The sequence below is a fragment of the Anolis carolinensis genome, chromosome 3 (genome assembly GCF_035594765.1).
Source record: "Anolis carolinensis isolate JA03-04 chromosome 3, rAnoCar3.1.pri, whole genome shotgun sequence".
Classification (NCBI taxonomy): Eukaryota; Metazoa; Chordata; class Lepidosauria; order Squamata; family Dactyloidae; genus Anolis; species Anolis carolinensis.
Genome location: NC_085843.1, coordinates 267,044,665 through 267,065,197, shown reverse-complemented (window position 1 = coordinate 267,065,197; position 20,533 = coordinate 267,044,665). Strand labels below are relative to the sequence as shown.

The window sequence follows — 20,533 nt, the reverse complement described above, 5'->3', positions numbered from 1 at the left end:
AACATCTCTGAGCCAGGCAATTAGAAAATAGCTGGTTCTGATGAATGGCTATCCAGAATTCCAGAGGATTGTCAGGGTGGGGAGAGAACTAATGCTCAGCAGCCAGAGGGGATTACTTCAGTGGATTATTGGGAAGCCCAGCCCTTCCAGACAAAGTGGATGATGCTGAGCTAGATAGACGTGCTTCACTTTAGATAGCCACCATGGTGTGGTAGTTTGAGTGTTGTACTAGTGACCTCAACAGACAGGGCTGTTTTCAGTGGCATATGCCAGTACAGCCCTAGTTGACCCATGGAGCCCACTGGCTCCCATCTCATGGCACATGTGTCCATAGGTATCTATGGTGCCAGTGGCAAAACAATACTCTTCCTGTGCTGTGCAGGAAGCAATGGGGGGAAGCTGCATGGTTGACACTTCCCCATGGGACGACCTTCATGCCAAGCAAGGCAATGTGGGACATGAGGTGATGGGTCCCCTCCCCCCTGATGACGGTTGCCAGATTCACCATGACACATGATGATTCCGACAGCCCGTGTGATGAGGTCGTAGGACTCCAGGAGATCACGTTTCAGGTTCCTGCTTGGACAATGGCAAATTCCCTCTGAATAAATCTCAGCATTGCCATGAGGTGGAAATAACATGAAGGCATGCAAATAAAAGCCCATACATTTGCACTGTGTCCAATCAGTAGCACAATTGGTTATGATATGGAAAGAAGTACAAGGTCCAATTCCTTGCAAAGAAGCTGATCAACCTGACAGCTAAATCCAATTTCAATGCTCCTTTGCATAACAACATCTTCACTCTTTCCTGAGAATAATACTTCAGCTTAGGTGCTCAATTTTGAACACCTTTCTTCGCCCCCATTATCTTGCTATCCGTGACAGCTACACTACTCTACCTCATGATAGAGAAAGCCCTTATGATATCCAGTATTTCATACAATTAGTTATTTTTTTTAGCCTCGTATGTTTTATGCAGTTTAAGGAGATATATATTTTGTTTAAGTCAAATTTCTCATATAAATAGTTGGTGAAAAATTCTCAAAGAAAAAAAGAGACCTCACATGATCTATTTATTTCCCAAAAAATCTTTCTGTCTCCTGTTCTCAGCAAGGTGGTCTATAGCTTCCATTATGGTCTGAAGGGATTGGTGAGGGGAAAAGAGAAGACCATTTCAAAAAGAAACCACGAATCATAATCACCTGCTGGGCCTGAGAAACCATAAAAGGGTGAATGTTCTTTGTTTTTAACTTTAGATTTTACCTTTCAGGTCTTACTAAGAGGGAGACCCCTGCGGTTTCTTTTCTACAACCTTCTTGCAGTGGCAGGTGTTATCTCCCAGGTTCTCTGGAAGAGAGTTTGTAACAGGCTGCTGGTAATACTTCTGGTATTAAAAGCACATTGGATTGCAATTAAAATTCTACTTAGGAATCATTTGTAATTATGCTTTCAGGCCTTTAGAGGTGCACAGCTAATTTAATACAATAAGTATGCACCATATCACTACTTCACAAAATAAGTTCATTTAATTACTAAAGTTTAAGGGCAGCTGACTTATTTCACTTGATTAGCCCCTGCTGTAAGGGATTGGTGATTTTTTTAATTTAAAAAATGGAGATATATCAGCGTATCTGCAGACTTTTAGCCCAAAGCATGTTCTTAGAAGAGAACAGGGCAAAGTTGGCCCATAACTGCATAAAGCCCTGGCGATTCCTGATGGCTTCCGTCTATGTGCCCCCCCCCACACACACACACATTTTCTACACCCTCAAAAGCCTTCATAAGAGGCAGTTTTTCAATAAAGCTTTGTAGCCTTTCCCTGTATGAGAAAAGGAGCTACTACTGGACTTGGCCACCTCAGATTTCATTTTTGTCAGTTTGTCATTGCCTGGTTTGGCACAGCTCACAAAAGGCAACGGAATAGAAATAGAACCCTGGACTCTAAATGGCCCCATAGGATGGAGTCATGGCAGATAAAATGGTATCAAAATATTACACTTTCCCAAAATATTACACTCTGATAGGCCATGCAAGAAGGTGATCATTAGTGTAGGTGACTGAGTTAACCCAGGCTGTTATTCTTTCACTGGAAGGCTGTACAGGCAGGCTTCATGCAACTGATTGCTTGTTACAGCCTATAAAAATAATTTAGTATCATATTATGTGTGTGCTATTTTTAATTTGCAGAAATTGGTGGTCTAATGGTATAATTAATTTAATTTGTGGTTTAATATCTGTAATTTATTGTGTGTTTTTAATTATGTCAAAAGCAACCTTGCATGCCCACTGTGGGGGAAAGGCAGAAATAAATCAAAATAAGGAGGGAGAGATAAAACCTGAGGTAGGGAGATTTTTTTTTTTACCAATCTCATGTTTATTTGGTGCAGGAAAAGATACTACAGAATATGTATATTGATATACCCATGTAGTTTTCTTTCTTATGATTTACATACTGTCTTTATGTTTTTAAATAAAGCCTTTGAAGTGGTACACAATAAATATTAAGAAGTCAAAACGATCTATAAAATGATAGCTAATTAAAAAAAAATCAGTTAGCAGCAGGAACAAGATAATAGTAGAAGAAATAAATGAAGAAACAAAGAAATAAAAATTAGCCAAAAGATGAACATCAGGTTCTTCTTTACAGTTTGTATAAAGACCCAGAGAACAAAAGGTGATAATCCTGGTTGACCAGAATCTTGGCTGCCCTTTCAGAAAGCTATTCATATGTGTTTTAACATTCTCTCCCATGGAAACTATGAGTCTTTAGTCATATTTAAAAAGATAAACAGTGTCAACACAGTCCTGATGATAAATGGATTACCTGTCTCACATACCCACACAAAGGAACTAATATCTGATTTGGGAGACTGCTGGGGGGACCTTCTTAATTGTTCAGTGATCTTCATTTCCAGAAGCGCATGTAAATAGGGGGCACTGGGGGAAGCAGATGCCTTCATAATATATTTGATGCTGCTGGGTCCTTCTGGAGCCTCCAGCAGCTTTGATGTGGTGATATTTTGAAAGATCGGAAAAGATTTAAAAAATAAAAGAAAAATTGTATTTCCTGCTTAAAGTCTCATTAATGTCCACAATAATTTGGGAGGGGGGATGTTGTGGCTCGACAGCACAACCAGTGCCCTAGCTGCCATCTTTTGCATGATCAGAAGTTTCTAAAGAACTTCAGAGGCACCTCTTATGGTGGTGAGGAAGCTGCTTGCCTAGTACTGTACAAGAAATATTTTGGGTTTCATACAGTGGTAAGGAAGACATCATTATGTAGTTCTCTATAAAAACATTTCAGAAGATCTTGATTTATGCTCTGTTAAACCTGTTGCTGAGCAAAGGTGAAATTAAAGAAACTTATTTGGGAAATTATCTCAAATTTTTGTACCTGTACTGAGCCATCAAGACTGCACTTGGATAATCCTATGCCTCCTTCTCTACCCTAAGTTATCAAGACTGCACTTGGGCAATGCTGCACTTTCTTGACAGATGTCCATTTTGCTAATATAGGAAATATTTTTCTAGGCTATATAGTTGAAAATGTAATTTTTTCCATGATTTTCATAAAGCATTTCCAATGTCTAATGTCTTACACTTTCAGAAACCGTCCTTCATTCTAAAAGTTAGGTAACAATCCTATTAATGGGAGAATGAGTCATTTGGTTCCTATCTTGAAACTGTTTTGCTTCTTAACATTCATTATTCATTCTTTAAATATGTTATTTTTAAGATGGTTCTAAATTATTTGGTGCTGAAATGGCATTCTATTTCCACTGTATATACTGAAAGTCAGTTCTTTGGACTACATTAGAATTTGAAAAGCAAATGTTTAAAATAGCCTTCAGGCAGCCAATCCATAAGCCAAACAAGTGGTTGCAGAATCTAGTAAAACAAGGCTGAAAGGATTTATAGGTCTTTTAATGCCATTATTTGGTATCTTTGAAACTTATGCCTGGATCCTATCCACTTATAAACATTTGTAAAGAGGAATCACTTATCTTGGAGTAGATTTGTTTCCCAGATGGTATTAAAGTGAGCATATTATCCAACCTCCACTTTCCTGATAACCTACAAATCCAAACAACACTTGTACTTTTACTAGGAATCATATCAAACAAAAGAAACACTTCTTTATGACATGAGTGTATAAACTATGGATTTATTTTCCATAAGTTATTCTGGGGTTTGTACATATTCATGTAAGAAGTACTCTCCATGTTTATTGTGTATAGCTAAATGACCCCTGTATGCATGGAACCGATACCTGAGGTTTCACTTACATCTATCCCAAAATAGGCATTTTCTAGGACCTCCAGAGCAGTTCTGTGGTATGCTTCTGCCAGTAATTGAACATAAAGTTGCACTGGAGGACCTAGAAATGCAAGAGGGGTGTTCTAGCATTTCTAGGTCCCTCAGCACAATTCTATGGCATCCTTCCACTGGAAGTTGACCATTAAGTCACTTTAGAGAGCCTAGAAGTCCTAGAGAAGTGCTCTTTATAGGCATTTTCATTTTCAGTGAAATTCTATTACTTGCATCTGCAAGAAATGGTTCATTTTAATAGGGTTTTCTACTAATGTTAGTTTCACAATTTCACTGTAAATCTAGGACTGTATCTCCCATATGGGAGTTGTACTGTATTAGCCATCATACTGAATGGCTTTAAAAAATATTAGATGATCCGATGTAGGATCAATGAAGTCACCATTTGTAAAAGTTTCTTTTTTGGATTACAATTCCCACAATCTCACATATTTTCCTAAGATTTGTAATGGACTATGCATAATATTTCCGATGCATAATATTTCCAAATGGACTTTCCTCCAACTTATGGTTCCTGACCTCTGTTTTAGAATTTTAAATGGAAGCTAATACATTCTGAGACATTCCCAAGATCTGCTTTAAAGATCCATTACTCAGTGGATCAATGTGCTGAGATAAGAAAGGTTGGTTTATCTCCTTGCCTAGCGCAAAGAACTTTCACAAGTGCATCCTTTGAATTTCTGTTGGAAAAAACTTCAATTCTCATTGCTAAGGACATATTGTTCCCTTTTGGGTTGGGATATTATCTTGAGAAGGAATAAGTCACCTCTCTTCTCTGTTGAATGATAACGGCAGTTTAATCATTACTCTTTAGCTAAACGGAGCTTGCTGTGAAAGCAGGTATTTAAGATGGGATAAGAATCAGCCCATAAACTTTAATGGGGAATGAAGATAAATCTTCTAATGAGCTGAAAGAAAGAAGATGAGAAAATCAATGATGGCATTTTCCCTCAGATTTGCATTTCAAATGTTGGTAATTATATAAGTGAAGTGTGCATATGTATAAGATTATTCTAATGAAGGTGTTTGTGCTGAAGTTGTACAAAGAACAAACACGCAAGATTTTAATTCCAGCAACATCTCTCCCACTGCCCCCTTTTTTCTTTAGGTAATCAGCTCAGATACAGCATCTACTGTTATCTTCTGGCTGATTGATACTGGGCAGAAAATCAAAGAGTTTACTAGTTGTCATGGAAATGCTGAGATCAACACTATGGCACTTGATGGGACTGAAACCAGGTTGTTCACTGGAGGAATGGATGGAATTGTAAAGGTATGTCTCTAGGTGTATGTTGAGGCAGGAGCTAATTCAATACTTGGTGTAGTTGGAAAGCCTACCTTTAGAAGAACCTTACTAAACTCATTAAAACTCTCTCACACAAAGCAGAACTTAGTTCTATGGTTGTGACAGATCTTAACCATTTTTAAGTCATGGAATTTTTTTGAGATTCTGATAGAAGCTATGAAATTTCGCTTGAAAAATGGACATCAAGACTCTCCCTTAAGCTTTTCATACAGTTAATTGTATAATGGTAAAAATTATTTCCTTTACATTGGACCTTTTCATACTCCACTACAATAGAAGTACAATACTGTTAACCTCCATGTTTATCAGCCTATTAATTTGTGGGATTTGCAATCTAAAGTGATATATTTACAATTCTCTACACAGAGAGGTACAAATGCCTCAAACTACAAACCCAGTGATTCTGTAGGATATTGCCATGATATTTAAAGTGGAATCATATAACTGGATCATAACTTGTCAGGAAAAAGCATTACACTGAACAGTTGCGTGCTTTCAAGTCATTTGTAAGTTATGGCAACCATAAGGTCAGACTTACATGGGATTTTTTTGGCAAGATTTGTTCAGAGAGGGTTTCCCAAGCCTTTATCTGAGACTGAGAAAGTGTGTGTCTGTCCCAAGGTCACCCAGTGAGTTTCTATGACTGAGCAAGGATTCAAATCCTGGTCTCCAGAGTTATAGTCCAATGCTTAAACCACTGCATCATGCTGATGGCCACACCAACCAGTAGTGAAGGATGAATATTTATCTTGAAGTTTATAATATTAAGAAAATCAAAGTAACTGGAAAGGCATGAAAGAATATTTTTCAACTGGTTTATACACTGACTAAAGAATATCCATAGAACCTTAGATTATGGATCTTTGGTTTATGTTGTGTACCATTGGCAGCACTTCCATAAGACCAATGAATGCTTGTCCATTACATAGCAATGATTGATTTTTATTTTATTCACATAAAATAAACAGCTTTCCAACACTGGCCCCAGGTTAGCAATAATGCTTTAAAAGCATCTTCAAACTTTTCCGCATTACCATGTGGTTATATATTTCCATTCCAATGTCCTATTTCTAATGCTGAAAGTGTGTCAATTCCTACTCTATGCTCTTTTCCAGTTGCACATCTGCCAGCTTTCAAATCATGCAATTTTTCCTAGGCTGCAAATTTCATGTTTAGCTTCATGCTAAGAAAAAACCCTGGGGCTCTGTGGAATTTTACTGAAAAGGGAGTAAGGAAGATTTTCTTTTATTCTTTCTTCAACTGTACGTAGTTCTTGAGCTGTTTTAGATGTTGAAGGCTGCAGAGGGAAGGGGAAGTAAATATAATTGCCACTTCTTTTAATGGGAAGACACCAATGAATTGAAATGGACTCCATCAATGGAAGAGATCCTTCCTGTGGTGCAGGGACATATCCAATATTTCTGAGTGGCGTTGGGAAGGTATATCTTTTGGGTTCTTCTGTACATTAAAAAGCTGGAATCATCTCTGTGATGTTGTAGTTTTTATTGGTCATCCATTTCTGGAAGATAGTGGGACGTGTTTAGCTATGAAACCTGCTGCTTGTATTTTGAAATAATTAAAGTTCTTTTTGCTCAGAAATTACTTTTTTACTCTTTGGGCCTGGTACTTTAAGAGCTAGACAGAAGTAAACTTTTCATCCTAATTCTTCAACAGTTTCCACTTCAATTAACAACAAACATATTGCTCAGGAAACATCTCTTCCTTTAGTTTGATATGGTTTAGATATGATTTACTGTTTCTTTTACCCAGATCTCCTGTCCACCAACACACAGATAGGCTTATAAGATTAAAAACAATATCTCATTAGAACATCTAAAAATTATTCAAAACAGCAGCAGATGGAAAACAAGTAAATATCCTTCTCCTGTGGAGCTTGGAAAAGTTGCGTGCTTGTTAAGAAATTCTGGAATGTACATTCCAAAAAAACAACTTTTGATCCCCCTCCCTCCTTTTTGTGATAATCAATCTTGGATGGCAAAGCCTCAGGAAATATAAAAATATAACACCAGAGTTCAGAAACCTTATTTTTAAGGATATCAGCTCCCAACTGCCCCCTCCCCCCAAGTTAACACAGTTAGTAAACACACCAACCATTCCCAATGTGTTTGTCCAAAGAAACAATAAGCCAAGATACGTGAGCCAAGCCAAAGTCAAATAGTCCAATATCAGTGAAGTCCTTTGAATTCAAGAAGTCATTTAGCTTTTACTGGGCCTAGCATGACAGGCTGCTGGAGTTTGCTTGCTTCCATCTGGCAGCTCTTCGTCCTTGCTGTCTGAACAGTGCATGGCATTTGGGAGCAATAGTCCATAAGAAATATTTCCAGACTGAAGACCACTGTTGATTCTGATCCATCAGAAACTCTCTAGCAATATGTATACCCACCTTGGCTAGTAAAGGATAGCAAGGAGACATGTAAAACATCACTATTAAGTTAGGCATAAAAATAAATGGCTATCCTTTATTATCATATTGCTAGTTGCTTTTCTCTGCTTAAAAGGAATTGTTCCTAGATAATTATACCAGAGATAGATGAGCTATCAATGGCTTGCATCACTGACATGCAAATACACTAGACCATTCCCTTCAACGCACCAGACTCAACAAAGGAAACAGCTTGGCTCACACTGAAAACAAAAACAAAACTGAATGCTTGCCCTCTGTTTTGTTAGTTGGGGATTATTTCTAAATCAGACAGATTTCTACTTGTCAAATGACATCTAGTAGGATGAAAGGATATCTTGTTTCAAAAACAATTTACATCAACTGAAAACACCTCTGTAATAGAGGAGAAAGTCTACTTCCCATAGCATAGAGTAATCATAGGGCAGGTAGTTCTCTGCAGGGCAAGGGGTTCTAATAGATATAGCAAGTTGTCATTAGGGTAGTCTGATGTTTGATGCATAGGAGATTTTAATCCAAAGAAAATAAGAATTCATGTAAGCATCAAGTGATATTAAGTCCACATCCAGGCTCAATCTGGCAAACATCATCATCATCATCATCATCTTTAAATTACTCTTTCCTAACTACTGAAAGATCTTTTTTTAATATAATCAATGATTCACCACCTTCATATATCTTTTGAAGGACTCAATATGTACTATATGTAATTTTTCCATTATTTTGAAGGTACTATGAACACTTAGGATTTTTTTTTTGGTGTGTCAGGAGCGACTTGAGAAACTGCAAGTCACTTCTGGTGTGGGAGAATTGGCTGTATACAAGGACGTTGTTCCGGGGATGCCTGGATGTTTTTGATGTTTTACCATCCTTGTGGGAGATGGAGCTGAAAGAGGGATGACAGGAAAAAAAGTGATGCCCGATTGTACATATACATTTGACATGACATATATGCTCAGTTGTTAGTGTGCAGGCTCTATAAAATCATTGAAACGAAGACATACACGTTGATTTTTGTATCAATGTATTTTTTAAAATTTTATGCTATTATTATATGTTTCGATACATGCTTTTATTGTATGTATTTTATGTTGATATGTTTTGATTTTTTTGTACACTGCCTCAAGCCAGATGACAAATGCAATGTATGATGGTGGTGGTGGTGATGATGATGATGATGATGATGATGATGATGATTACATGTTCCACAAACCTTTTCATTGTACATGATTGAAACTTCTGTATGGTGCCCATAAAAACAAGAGCCAATGATTTGTTCTATTTTTATTCTATAAAAACTTCATTAGAAAAAGAGTGCATACGCAGAGGTTAGGCAAGCCTATTACTTATTCAACAGAAGTAATTTCATTTTGGGATCAATGTAAAACCATCAGTATGTTCCATTACCTGCTATCTGAACCTTTTAACTGAATATGCCAGGGAATGAATTTCCCTGATATTTTCTACATGCAGGTCAGGGGATTTATCTCTGGGTTATGGATTGTCTTCTATATTAAATAGGGCTATGATCAAGAGAGGAAAATCTATGGCCTTGGAATCTAATTCCCATCTTTTTCCAGTCAATTAGGCCAAGAGTCAAATATACATATTTCTGTAGCAATAATGACTTGGAGGGAGAAGGTCAGTCATTGTCCTATGGTCTATGTAATAGGCAAGGACTAACTATTAGAAATATTGTACAGTTTTGTTTAAAATGTTATATCTGCAAATTACTTAAATGATTTTCTATCTCACCGTTCCTTGAAAATGTTTCATTTTTTCCCCTGATTTGAACTGCAGGTTTGGGATTTCAATGGACACTGTCATCATAAACTCAACGTGGGAAGAGATCGAACTGTTGAAATCTCTCAGATTTTAGTGCTAAGCTGGACTATACTAGTCTTAGGAGGTGACAGGTAATACCACTTTTATACTTAAAACAGGAGTGGGCAACATGTAGCTCATGTAGCACATGGCCTAGTGCCACATTTGTTACTTACAGTCTCCCAAAGAGCCCCCTCCCAATGGTTCTCTGTATCAGAGAGATTTTTTTTGCCAAAAACTAATGTTTTCATTCTTTGGGGTATCCAAGAATGTCAGGTTTTACATCGTGACCCTCCAAAAGCCAACTTTCCAATCCTCATATAAAACAATGCACATTTTGGACACTTGTGGTTTTGATTTGTTGATTTTCACACCTGTTTACTGGAATGCTATCTCTTTCCTGTCCAGGCACCAGCTCTGGTGGGTGATAATTTGGCCCCAGCCCTGCCAAACATGACCACCCCCCCCCCCCAACCTATAAAGCAGAAATGTCTATGAGATGTAAAAGTACTTTTTGCTGCCCTTTTCTTTAGATAAAATCTCCTAATACTTATCTTTCAAGGCTGTCACAATTACTCAAAGGCTGTTTGATAACTGAATCTAAGAAATGATTTAGCACAGTCTGCATTTCAGGTGAGAAAGTTCAAGGGTGTAGCGCAGCCGAAAAGGCTCTCATCAGTCTTGATCAGGGATGCCATTTCAAATTTCACCAGGGAGGGAAACAAGTTTCTCTATGAGAATGTAGAAGAAACGTTCTTGATTACATTCAAGATTAAGAGAGCAATTCTAAAGGGAAGGATGAGGCCCTTGAACTGTCCAAGGTCCTGACTGGCTTGTTTGGCAGGGTAGAAGTAATGAAGGACAGAAGTAATGTTAAGTACAGAATGTAGCCCTTAATAAGTCTTTTTATTCTTAACGAAAGGCATGGAGAGCTAATCTAAATCTTTCCGTTTGTTAGGCTGTATCCTAACAGATTCAATCCACTTCCTTTTCCTCCACTAGTATAGGCCAAGATTTATTTCCCTCTCCTTAAAGTCAGAATCCCCACTTCATGGAGTGGGCAAACTTCAGGGACCTGGCAAGGAAGTTTCCACCAAGGAGTCCACTAAGGATTTTCTTTGTCCAACATGCACACAGACACATAAACAAAGAAAAAAGTGGTCAGCGATTTACTTTTTGTTTTGAAGAATGTTGTTTTGAAAAATAAATGTCACAAAATAAAAATCCAAAATGTGCCATCACTTCTGGAGCTTCAAGGGTATGGAGGTTCTCCTTTTCTACCCCTCACTAGAAATATTCACCCAGTTGGTGAGATGCTGTCTAGGAGGTGGTTTACAAAGGTTCTCTTCATCAAGTACTATTCCTTTTTCAATTTGTCTCTCTTCCTGGGAAAACATGGACATTTTCTGGACTTAAGTCATGGCCCTGAGACCTGGCAACCCTAAACTGAGGAGTTCCAAACTGGAAATTGGATATGTCTGTGATGTCAGCGGTGGATTTCTGATCATTTCTGGGATACCATCTGAGGGATTAAAAGCTTATGCTCTTATTACAACAATGACAAGCAATCCCACCAGGATATTAAATGGATATTAGTTGTATTTATTTTTATACCTCACCATATTTAAGTAAAAGCCTACAAAAAGAGAGATGTCAAACCATTCCTTATCCTTTTGCTTAAGATGAACTGGGGTCTTCTGTTAATATATGTACCTCTTGTGAAAGCCAGTTTTATGTTCAGAAAAGGCCATAAGAATAATCCACACCATTATGGCTATCGATTTAGGAGAACTGAAGTGATGTTTTGTTATTCCTGGTTTCCTTTTAGGCTGTTTTGTTGGAGGGTCTTGCTGTTTCGGGGATGAGCAAGCCCCCCACTCTATTTAATGAATATTTAAATATTCCAAAGCTATTTTTGGATTGGATGGCTAGAAAAATAGGAAATTAGGTAAATGGGGGGGGGGGGGGGTTCATTGCGGATACAGGAGTCAGTGGTGTCTGTAGCACTCAATCTTGGGGTAGAAATTAATTTTTCCCAAACTCTAGCCCTCCAGGTGTTCTAAACTTCAGCTCCCAGAATCCCTGACCATTGTATAAGGCAGTTGATGCATCTGGGAGTTGAATTACAAAACACCTGAAGGAATAGAGTTTGGAAATCACCGGGGCTAGACAAACAAATATTCTGACCTGGTTGGCAGCAGCTTCCCGAGTATTTTTCTGTAATTGGTTACTACATGATCATATTCACACAAATAAGGCTAGATTCACTTGTACCTGAACAACATCTGTTGAGATCATGTGCTATGACAGGATTTAAGACACCTAAATGGGAAAAGTGGTAATGGATACAGAACACAGAGACTGGGGTTTTCAGCTACATGGTCTATTACAAAAATGTGTGAGAAATACATTATGAACATTGAAATGAAACCAGCTTGTAAAGTGCACTGATACTCTAAGTGCCACATTACAATTTTGGTAGCAGAGCTAAGGGAAGAAATGAACTTGCAGCTCCAGGATACCCTTTCTGGCTGGGAGATTCTGGGAGCTATAGTAAAACATGTTCCCAAGCACTTGTTGGTTGCAGTTTTCAATTTTGTTAAATTTTCTGTGGCTTCGCTTCGTGTTTGTCTGCTGTTGAAAATGGAGAGAGGCATTACAATTTCCTGACAGGAAGAAAACAGGATGTGTATTTTTGTCACCAAGATGCTCTGCTAAGGAAGAAATTATGGCAGGACTTAATTAGAAACCCTTCTGTCCATAAATTTGAAATCTCAGACAACACATAGAAGCTGCTTCTGCTATAGAGGTGAATTCAGCAGTGTTGCTGAGTGAAAAAGTATGCTGAACTATGCTATTTTCCTCTTTAAATTATAAAAAAAATTCTGACAGCTCAGAAATGTGAATCTACATTCCTACAGTTGTCACTAGATATAACAACAATCTTGAAACCAGAGGAGCTTAAGGTAGGTTGCTTTTTAAAAAATAGATTGCTACCTCACCCCCCTCCTTAGGCTTTCTGGGACTTTATGCAACTAACTATGGAATTGAGTGAAACAAGCTAAAGATCTGCTTGAAGCTGATATGTAGCTAACCTGAACAGCCACTTGTGGCTTCATAATCCATGAATGTATCATTTTAAAGCCCTCCAAGTAAATTAATGCCATTATGTTTTGTGGCAGTGAGTTCCACAGTTTAGTTACAATTTGTGTTTCCTTTTTTTTGTTCTGAAGTTTTACAAGAGATCTAGAATTATGAGAAAGGGAGAGAAACTATTTGTCATATTCATAATTGTATATTTTCTGGTCTTCCCGTACTCCTCTGTTTTCTAAACTAAATACCTCCCAAACATTGCAAGATTCCCCTAAAGAGGGCTGCTTCTGTTCTATGATTATTTGGTTTACTCTTTTCTGCACCATTTACTATGATACCCCCTTTTTAAGTGTCATGATGGAAGTGTATGAAATAGCCCTGATACAGTTACACTATGGATTTGTATGATGACTGCTTTGTTTTAGTTCCTTTTCTCATTATGTCCAGCCAGAGAGCTTGGCTTTTTAAATGTCAGCTGCACTCTCAGTTAACATTTCCCTTGACCTCTCTGACACAAGAACAAGTGCCTTTTTATTTTGGCCGCTCTCCAGTTCTCTTATACAGAAGCATGATGCATATTTCAGTTAAAAGATCAATGTCTGCAAGCTAAGATGCCATTTTTGGGGGGTTTTTTGGTGTCAGTATGAACCTTTTCACATTTACCTACATTTTAGGTACTTAAATATTATTTGCCAATTTACTGTTTGTTCCCCAGTTTGAAGAGATCCATATGGAATGCTTTTCAAACCAGTTTTGTTCTTTCCCACTCTAAATAATTTAAAGTAAGCACCGTAGAAGTGGGAAAAAACCCTGCAAATTGAAAAACTATTTTTTGAAACTTGAGAGAATCTCTAGGTCTTTTGGTGTGACTCTATAGTCAACCTTTGGTGGAATGGGGCTCCTTTAAGTATGAAGGTCTCAAGCCATTAGGGTTGGATGTCATTACCAGCACTTTCAATTCAGATCTGTTCAATTCATTTGAAACCAATTTAATATAGTCTTGGGATGGTATTCCAGTCAGTTGTATATTTTGCACGAGTTGTAACTTCCATGTTGTCCTCAAAGGCAGCCCCATGTAGAATAGTCTAATCACAATAGTCTAATTGGGAAGATACCAGTGATTGGACAACTATGGCTATGTTATCCCCGTCCATGAAAACCTGTGCCTGATGGACCACTAATCACTCTGACCCAAGGAGCCCACCTGAGTAGACTCCTTGGGTCAGAGTGACAAAGATGGGTCTAAGATTTGTTCCACAATTTCTAGGCCTTGAAATCATCAAATCACAAAACCTTCATTGCCTTTGCTTCAGTTCATCTAACCCATTATGGCATGCAGGTATATTTGCACAACTCCAGTTGACAGGTCACAAAGAAGAGTAAACCTGAGTGTCATCTGTGTACTGTTGGCACCCCAATCCAAATCTCTTTATGACTGACCAAGAACTTTATCCCATTTGTGGGGTGGAGGGAAGCAGTGGAAATAGTTTTCTTTGCATGGCATTTCATGACTTTTGTGGCAGTTCATGGGAGAATTTACTCACCCCATGACACAAAAGTGCCTCCTCACACTTTCAGCTCAACCATCCACTTAATTTCCATCACATGGGTAGGTGATGTGTCCTCCCATTTCAAGAATACCAGCATATTTTTTAAAACAGGCATCCTTTTTGAGACACCACTTTTCCTGGGGTTATCTGCCCTCAAGACCTTTCCACTAAAGGAGAGTTAAGGCACCCTTTTAAAACACTTCTTTCTGTGGGACCCACAGCATCTGAAGGAGCATTGGTACACCACCCATAAGAATGCCCACACCTTCACATCACTAAAACCCTCCAAAATGGAGAAATCTGATAGTTTCCATCCCACCTTAAAATAAGCACTTTTAGTTTTCTCTTGCAAATGAGGAGCTTTGGAGTCGATTGCTACCCCAAAACTTCCATTTCTACGTGCTTCAGAAACTGAGTCCTAAGAGGCACCAACAGGAAGTACTCCAGCATCATTTGATGAACTCTGCGGGACTCAGTCTTTAAAAGCAAGGAGAAGTCAGCATCTGATGGAGTCCCTAGTAGCTTCATGAAGAGATTGGACCATGTGGGAGATAAGATGGAACCTTATGGCTGAACAGGAACCTCCTAACAATACTCTCTGGAGTCAGCCCTGTAGATAAGAATCATTGTAACACTATCCTTTGTACTTATAGTAGCCAATAGATCTAGAACACCATGATCACCATAATCAAAAGTATCAAAAGTTGCAAGGAAATCTGAGAGGATTGATAGGGTAGCACTCCCATTTCTTTTACCCAGGGTAGATCAGCAGTACGAGCAATTAAAAAAAAATCATTTCCACACTCTGTCCTGAAACTAGAGTGAATTTGACCCAGATAATCCTTTGTTCGAAATATGACTGTATTGGAGGTTTTTAAATGCTTCTTCAGTTGCATGTTAATTAAGTTTCTCAATGCTGAGGTCAATGTTTTCCATCAAATTACCCATACTCACATCTTGAGACAGGACACAAACAGCCCCATTTCATAGTTTTGACTAGGGAGTAGTGAGCAGCTGATTTATCATTGCATTTCAAGTGAGTTTTGGAAACCAGCATAATTACACAGATGGATATTTATGCCACATCAAAAATTCATGGTATCTTGACTGGGATATCGAGAAATTATATCTCCTTCTTGTGACCAGAATCCAACTGATTCAATCAATATGAGGGTGGCTAAAGTTATCTGCGATTACACCACGATATCCTTGTGATGCCTTCCTGATTTGATTTCCCATCTCAAGATCTAATTGAGCATTTTGGAAGGAGGCATGATAGCATATTCCTAGAAGTTGCTTTTACTGGCTAGTATTGTCACTCACTCATCCCTTTGAAGATTTCTAGCTTGTTTGACATAATGCTCTCCCTAATGTAAAAAGACTTGCTACTTCCAGTACTCTGCTGTATGCATTTTCTGCTTTTACCTCTAGACCTCTTTGATCGGCTATTGTGTTCTGCTACATGGTTATGACCCATGTTTCCCCAGTGCCCAATAAATCTAGACCTCTCTTACCTACACCATTTTATCTCATTCATGTATTAAATTGCACACATTCTCTTGACTAGCTGGCTTTCTTTGTGAAATAAGTACCAATTCAGAAAGTGCTATTTCAGAAATCGTTACTTTCCACATCCTTTCTAAAAAATCAGGTTTGACTGTCAGGACCACGTAACTACCATTTTTATGTGCCATGGGTGCTGTGTATTTCAAAACCTCACTCATCCCAAGTATTATTTACCAGGCTTTCTGGTAGATAGCATTGCAGAGACCAAGACACTGAAAATCATTCACACCTTGAACTTTTCTATTTTCTGTGCTGGTGCCATTTCTGGTCCTTTTTCTTTGGATGCATAAACATTTCTTAATGCTTAATTGAAGTTTGAAGTTAATGCAATCCTAGAAATATGAAGCTTGAAGGAGAATTTCATTGGGAGGAATGCCCTCATTTTGCCTCCCTTGTAACTGTACTCTGTGATGGGACTCTTCTTGGGAATTATTTCTTTCTCCTTTCCAAATACATTTTTAACTTGAGATTGGAATGATACTAAAACCAAAGACTCATGGGCTATTCTCTGTTCTTCTAAGTCACCCATCCTAGCCATCAGGGAGCAAACATGCTCCTGAATGGCCAAGAGCTAATTATTCACACCAACTTCTATCCATCTGATAGATAACTATAAATGAAATGGATAGCATAATAAATCCAATACACCAATACCACATTGTACCAATCCTTAATTATAGTTCAGCTGCTTCATTTCTGATTGTTTCATGATGAGACATTAGATTGCATTTCTGTCACTCTCTGAAAGCTTGATTGAATAGCCAAGTCTTAACTTGTTTTCTAAATGCCAAGAGGAAGGGGACCGATCTGATCTTGTTAAGAAGGGAGTTCCAAAGCCAAGGGGCAACCACCAAGAAGGCCCTGTCTTTCGTCCCCACCAATTGTGCTTGCGAAGGTGGTGGGACCAAAAACAGACCTCTCCGGCAGATCTTAGTGCTCAAACTGGTTCATAAAGGGATATACATTCTGATAGGTAAGCTGGATCAGAGCCGTTTAGAGTTTTATAGGCTAAAGCTAGCACTTTGAATTGTGCTTGGTAGCAGACTGGCAACCAGTGGAGTTGACACAACAGGAGGGTTTTCTGCTCCTTGTATGCTACTCTGATAACTAACCTGGCTGGACTACTTGAATTTTCCGAACAGTCTTCAAAGGCAACCCCATGTAGAGCATGTTGCAGTAGTCTATTCAGGATGTGATAAGAGTGTGGACCACCGTGGCCAAGTCTGACTTCCCAAGGTATGGGCGCAGCTAGAGCACAAGTTTTAAATGTGCAAAAGCTCCCTTGGCCACCACCAAAACCTGGGCTTCCAAGCTCAGCAATGAGTCCAAGAGAATTCCCAGACTGCGAACCTGTGTCTTTAGGGGAACTGCAACCCTGTCCAGAATAGGGTTGACTGACCAGGAGTACCACTGTCTTGTCTGGATTCAATTTCAATTTGTTCACTCTCATCCCAACCATCACAGCTGCCAAGCACCAGTTCAGAACCTGAACAGCCTCCTTAGTAGCAGGTGGAAAGTAGTAGAGTTGGACGTCATCTGCATACATATGACATCGAATTCCAAACCTCTGGATGGTATCCCCCAACAACTTCATATAAATGTTAAACAACATGGGGGACAGTACTGACCCTGAGGAACTTCACAGGACAAAGAAATAATAAGGTATTTGTATGTCAATACCTTAAACAAAATTGATGGATGCTGCCCATGTACGTTCTCCTTCAGAATGGTAAAACATCCGGGCATCCTCTGGGTAATGTCCCTGCAGACTGCCAATTCTTTCACACCAAAAGTGAATTTCAGTTTCTCAAATCACTCCTGACATGAAAAAAAATCTCCTTCAGGTTATGGGCCCAGAATGCTTCTGCTGCACATGCAGTTTCCATCAGTTCTGGCACAGAAGGCAGGAAAACCTACAAGCATATCTCCCCATTCTTATGCTAAAATAACACATTATTGCACAATTTTCTACATTTTAATGACACACTGTATCTACTCACTTAGACCCACACCTCATCTGCCCTAATCACAGGGTGATACTCAGTATTTGTTGATAATACTGGTAAAGATAAAGGAATCATTTACCTTTGTACATTACTTTTTATCTTGGTAATATTTACCTGTGATAAAGTGGAGCTGTAAAGGTGCTATCATTAATTATAATAGATCATTACCTGTAATCATGTCAGGCAGTTAGCTAACAATAGCAGCCATGCAGATAGGTGATAAAATTATCAAATGTTGTCTTTCATTTGCACATAAATTGAAGCTGTAACCTCAGCCTTCTAATGCTTGCCTCCATAGAGAGTAAGGAATTCATCTGATTTCAAGTTATTTTTGTTATAATTGACCTGAGCAACTTTCTTCATGCATTTAGTTTGGCACATGGAGAATGCAAGCATCGCATACTGAATATTTCATTGTGATATGGCTCAAAATAGAGAACAAAAGAACCACTGATGGAACATTTAAAGAAACAACTGGTGGCCGCAGATTAATCCTCTCCAATATCTTTCCTCTAGACGGTTCCACTTTCGTATGTCCCTGCTATGTCCCTGCTCCCCGTGGTCTCCATTCCCTTTATCTTTCCCACCCGAGTTTTTATCTTTGTATTCATGTGGCCGGCCCTGTTTTTTACTGTTTCTTTGATTTGCGTTGTAGGGTATATCGTATATTATTACTTATTGTATTGTTTAATTGCTCTATGTTATGTTGTATTTATATTTTGTTATATTGTTTTGCTCTGGGCATGGCCCCATGTAAGCCGCCCCGAGTCCCCGTTGCGGAGATGGTGGCGGGGTATAAATAAAGTTTTATTATTATTATTATTATTATTATTATTATTATTATTATTATTATTATTATTAAATGCTCAAAGTAGTCAATTCTGGCTGGCTAGGGGATACTGGGCATTGCATTATAGGAGAGTAACTTTCCCAAGCTCTCATAGGTACATAGGAATATGTTCAGATCACTCATACCAAATGGATTGAGCCTGAGATTTTGCTTTGCTGTTTGTATGACTGTTCCCTTCAGTCAATAGTGGGCAACGTGTGGATTGTAGGGACCATGCCTCCTCATCTCCTCCATGGAGGAAATTTTGGAGGGAGAAGTTGGAGGGGGAACAACTCCCATACCTACCTGCATGCAGTTTAGTTGCCCATTGGGTATTTTTTTGATGGCAAATCTTGAAAACCAATCACCAAAATAGTGGTTTTGAAGCACTCCCCGTGGGTGGCAGTGGTCATAAGTGTGTGTGTGTGCGTACATGCGGGGGGTGTCAGCTACTTGTGTTTCCGTTTTCTCTACTTCTGCCCTAGGTATTATATTAAAAAGATCCCCTCTAAACTCGCAACTCTCAGGATGGTTGAAAGCCATGAAAATAAATCTATATAAAGTAATATATTTGCAGTGCAGACAAGCCTTTGATGAGATATTTATCTCACTTTCACAAACAAATAAATGGATGCACGCTAATGGGCAAATAGAGTTGCAATCTTTCCATCTCGCATCATATTTGTGCAGAAGGAAATCTTACTCGAGGATAACAATAATATGAGCATTTGAGTTATCCTCCCCTCAAGCCCTCAGTGTTATTTTGCACAGCCGCAGCCACCAATTCCTTTTCTTTTGCTACCAAGCAAATGTTTTTGGCACGGAAAATAGAAAATCAATGCAAATAGGTTTAAAGCAAAATGAAACGTGTCTGCGCTTAGTGTCTGTACAAAGCCTGCTTTAGTCAGGATAAATGTTGGGGCTGATAAACTATAGATTAGATAGGATTAAAGGACTTTGACCTCTGTTTGCAATTCTCTCTTCTCTCAGAAGACTGACAAAAAAATTACTTTCAGGGTACATTGCTTTTAATTTCTAGAACTGTGTACTGGATCTGATTCTGATATCAGGAACAGTGTTCATCTCCTTTTATACTCAAGCAAAGTGGATTTACTGAATGCTGTCCTAAGCTTAGCGAATAAACTTTTAAAGTCCTGGAATACAATTCTTTGTGGCTGGGGGATTCTGCGAACTGTAGTCCAGAAAGGTTTTGTTGCAAGTGTGTAAGTAGCAGACCATAGAAAGTTACTTTGTAAAATGTGTTTTTTCACTACATTAATGTATCCATTCATGAAATTCACTACATGAATTTCACCCATTCTTTTTTTTTACTGTTCCCAAATACTATTGCAGCACTTCTTCTGACTTAATGCTGTTTGACACCGTTTTAATTGCCATAGCTTAATGCTATGGAATCATGAGAGTTGTAGTTTTTACAAGGCCTTAAGCCTTCTCTGCCAAAGAGTGCTGGTACCTCACAAAATACAACTTCCATGCTTTCAATGTATCACACCAGGGAGTATCAAACTGCATTAATTCTACAGTGTAGCTGCAGCCATAGAATAACATTTAACATAAATAAGCAAATGGCATAAAACATGGAAAA

At 38.5% G+C, this 20,533-nt stretch overlaps 1 protein-coding gene and 1 long non-coding RNA gene across 8 annotated transcripts in view; one reads left to right on the top strand and one right to left on the bottom strand.

The window, feature by feature from the left end:
- The window catches only part of LOC134297886 (uncharacterized), a 414,859-nt gene that overhangs the window by 286,275 nt on the left and 108,051 nt on the right, over nt 1-20,533 (bottom strand). The gene's annotated exons all lie outside the window — the stretch shown is intronic.
- wdr49 (WD repeat domain 49) overlaps nt 1-20,533 on the top strand; it is a 191,847-nt gene that overhangs the window by 92,703 nt on the left and 78,611 nt on the right. For all 7 annotated transcript variants that reach the window (XR_010004836.1, XR_010004835.1, XM_062976739.1 and 4 more), the window contains exons 9-10: nt 5,440-5,604; nt 9,860-9,975. Coding sequence is in view for 5 of the 7 variants with exons in the window: in XM_062976739.1 (XP_062832809.1) it covers nt 5,440-5,604; nt 9,860-9,975 (281 nt within the window). In the remaining 2 variants the exon portion in view is untranslated. The remainder of the gene's footprint in view (nt 1-5,439; nt 5,605-9,859; nt 9,976-20,533) is intronic.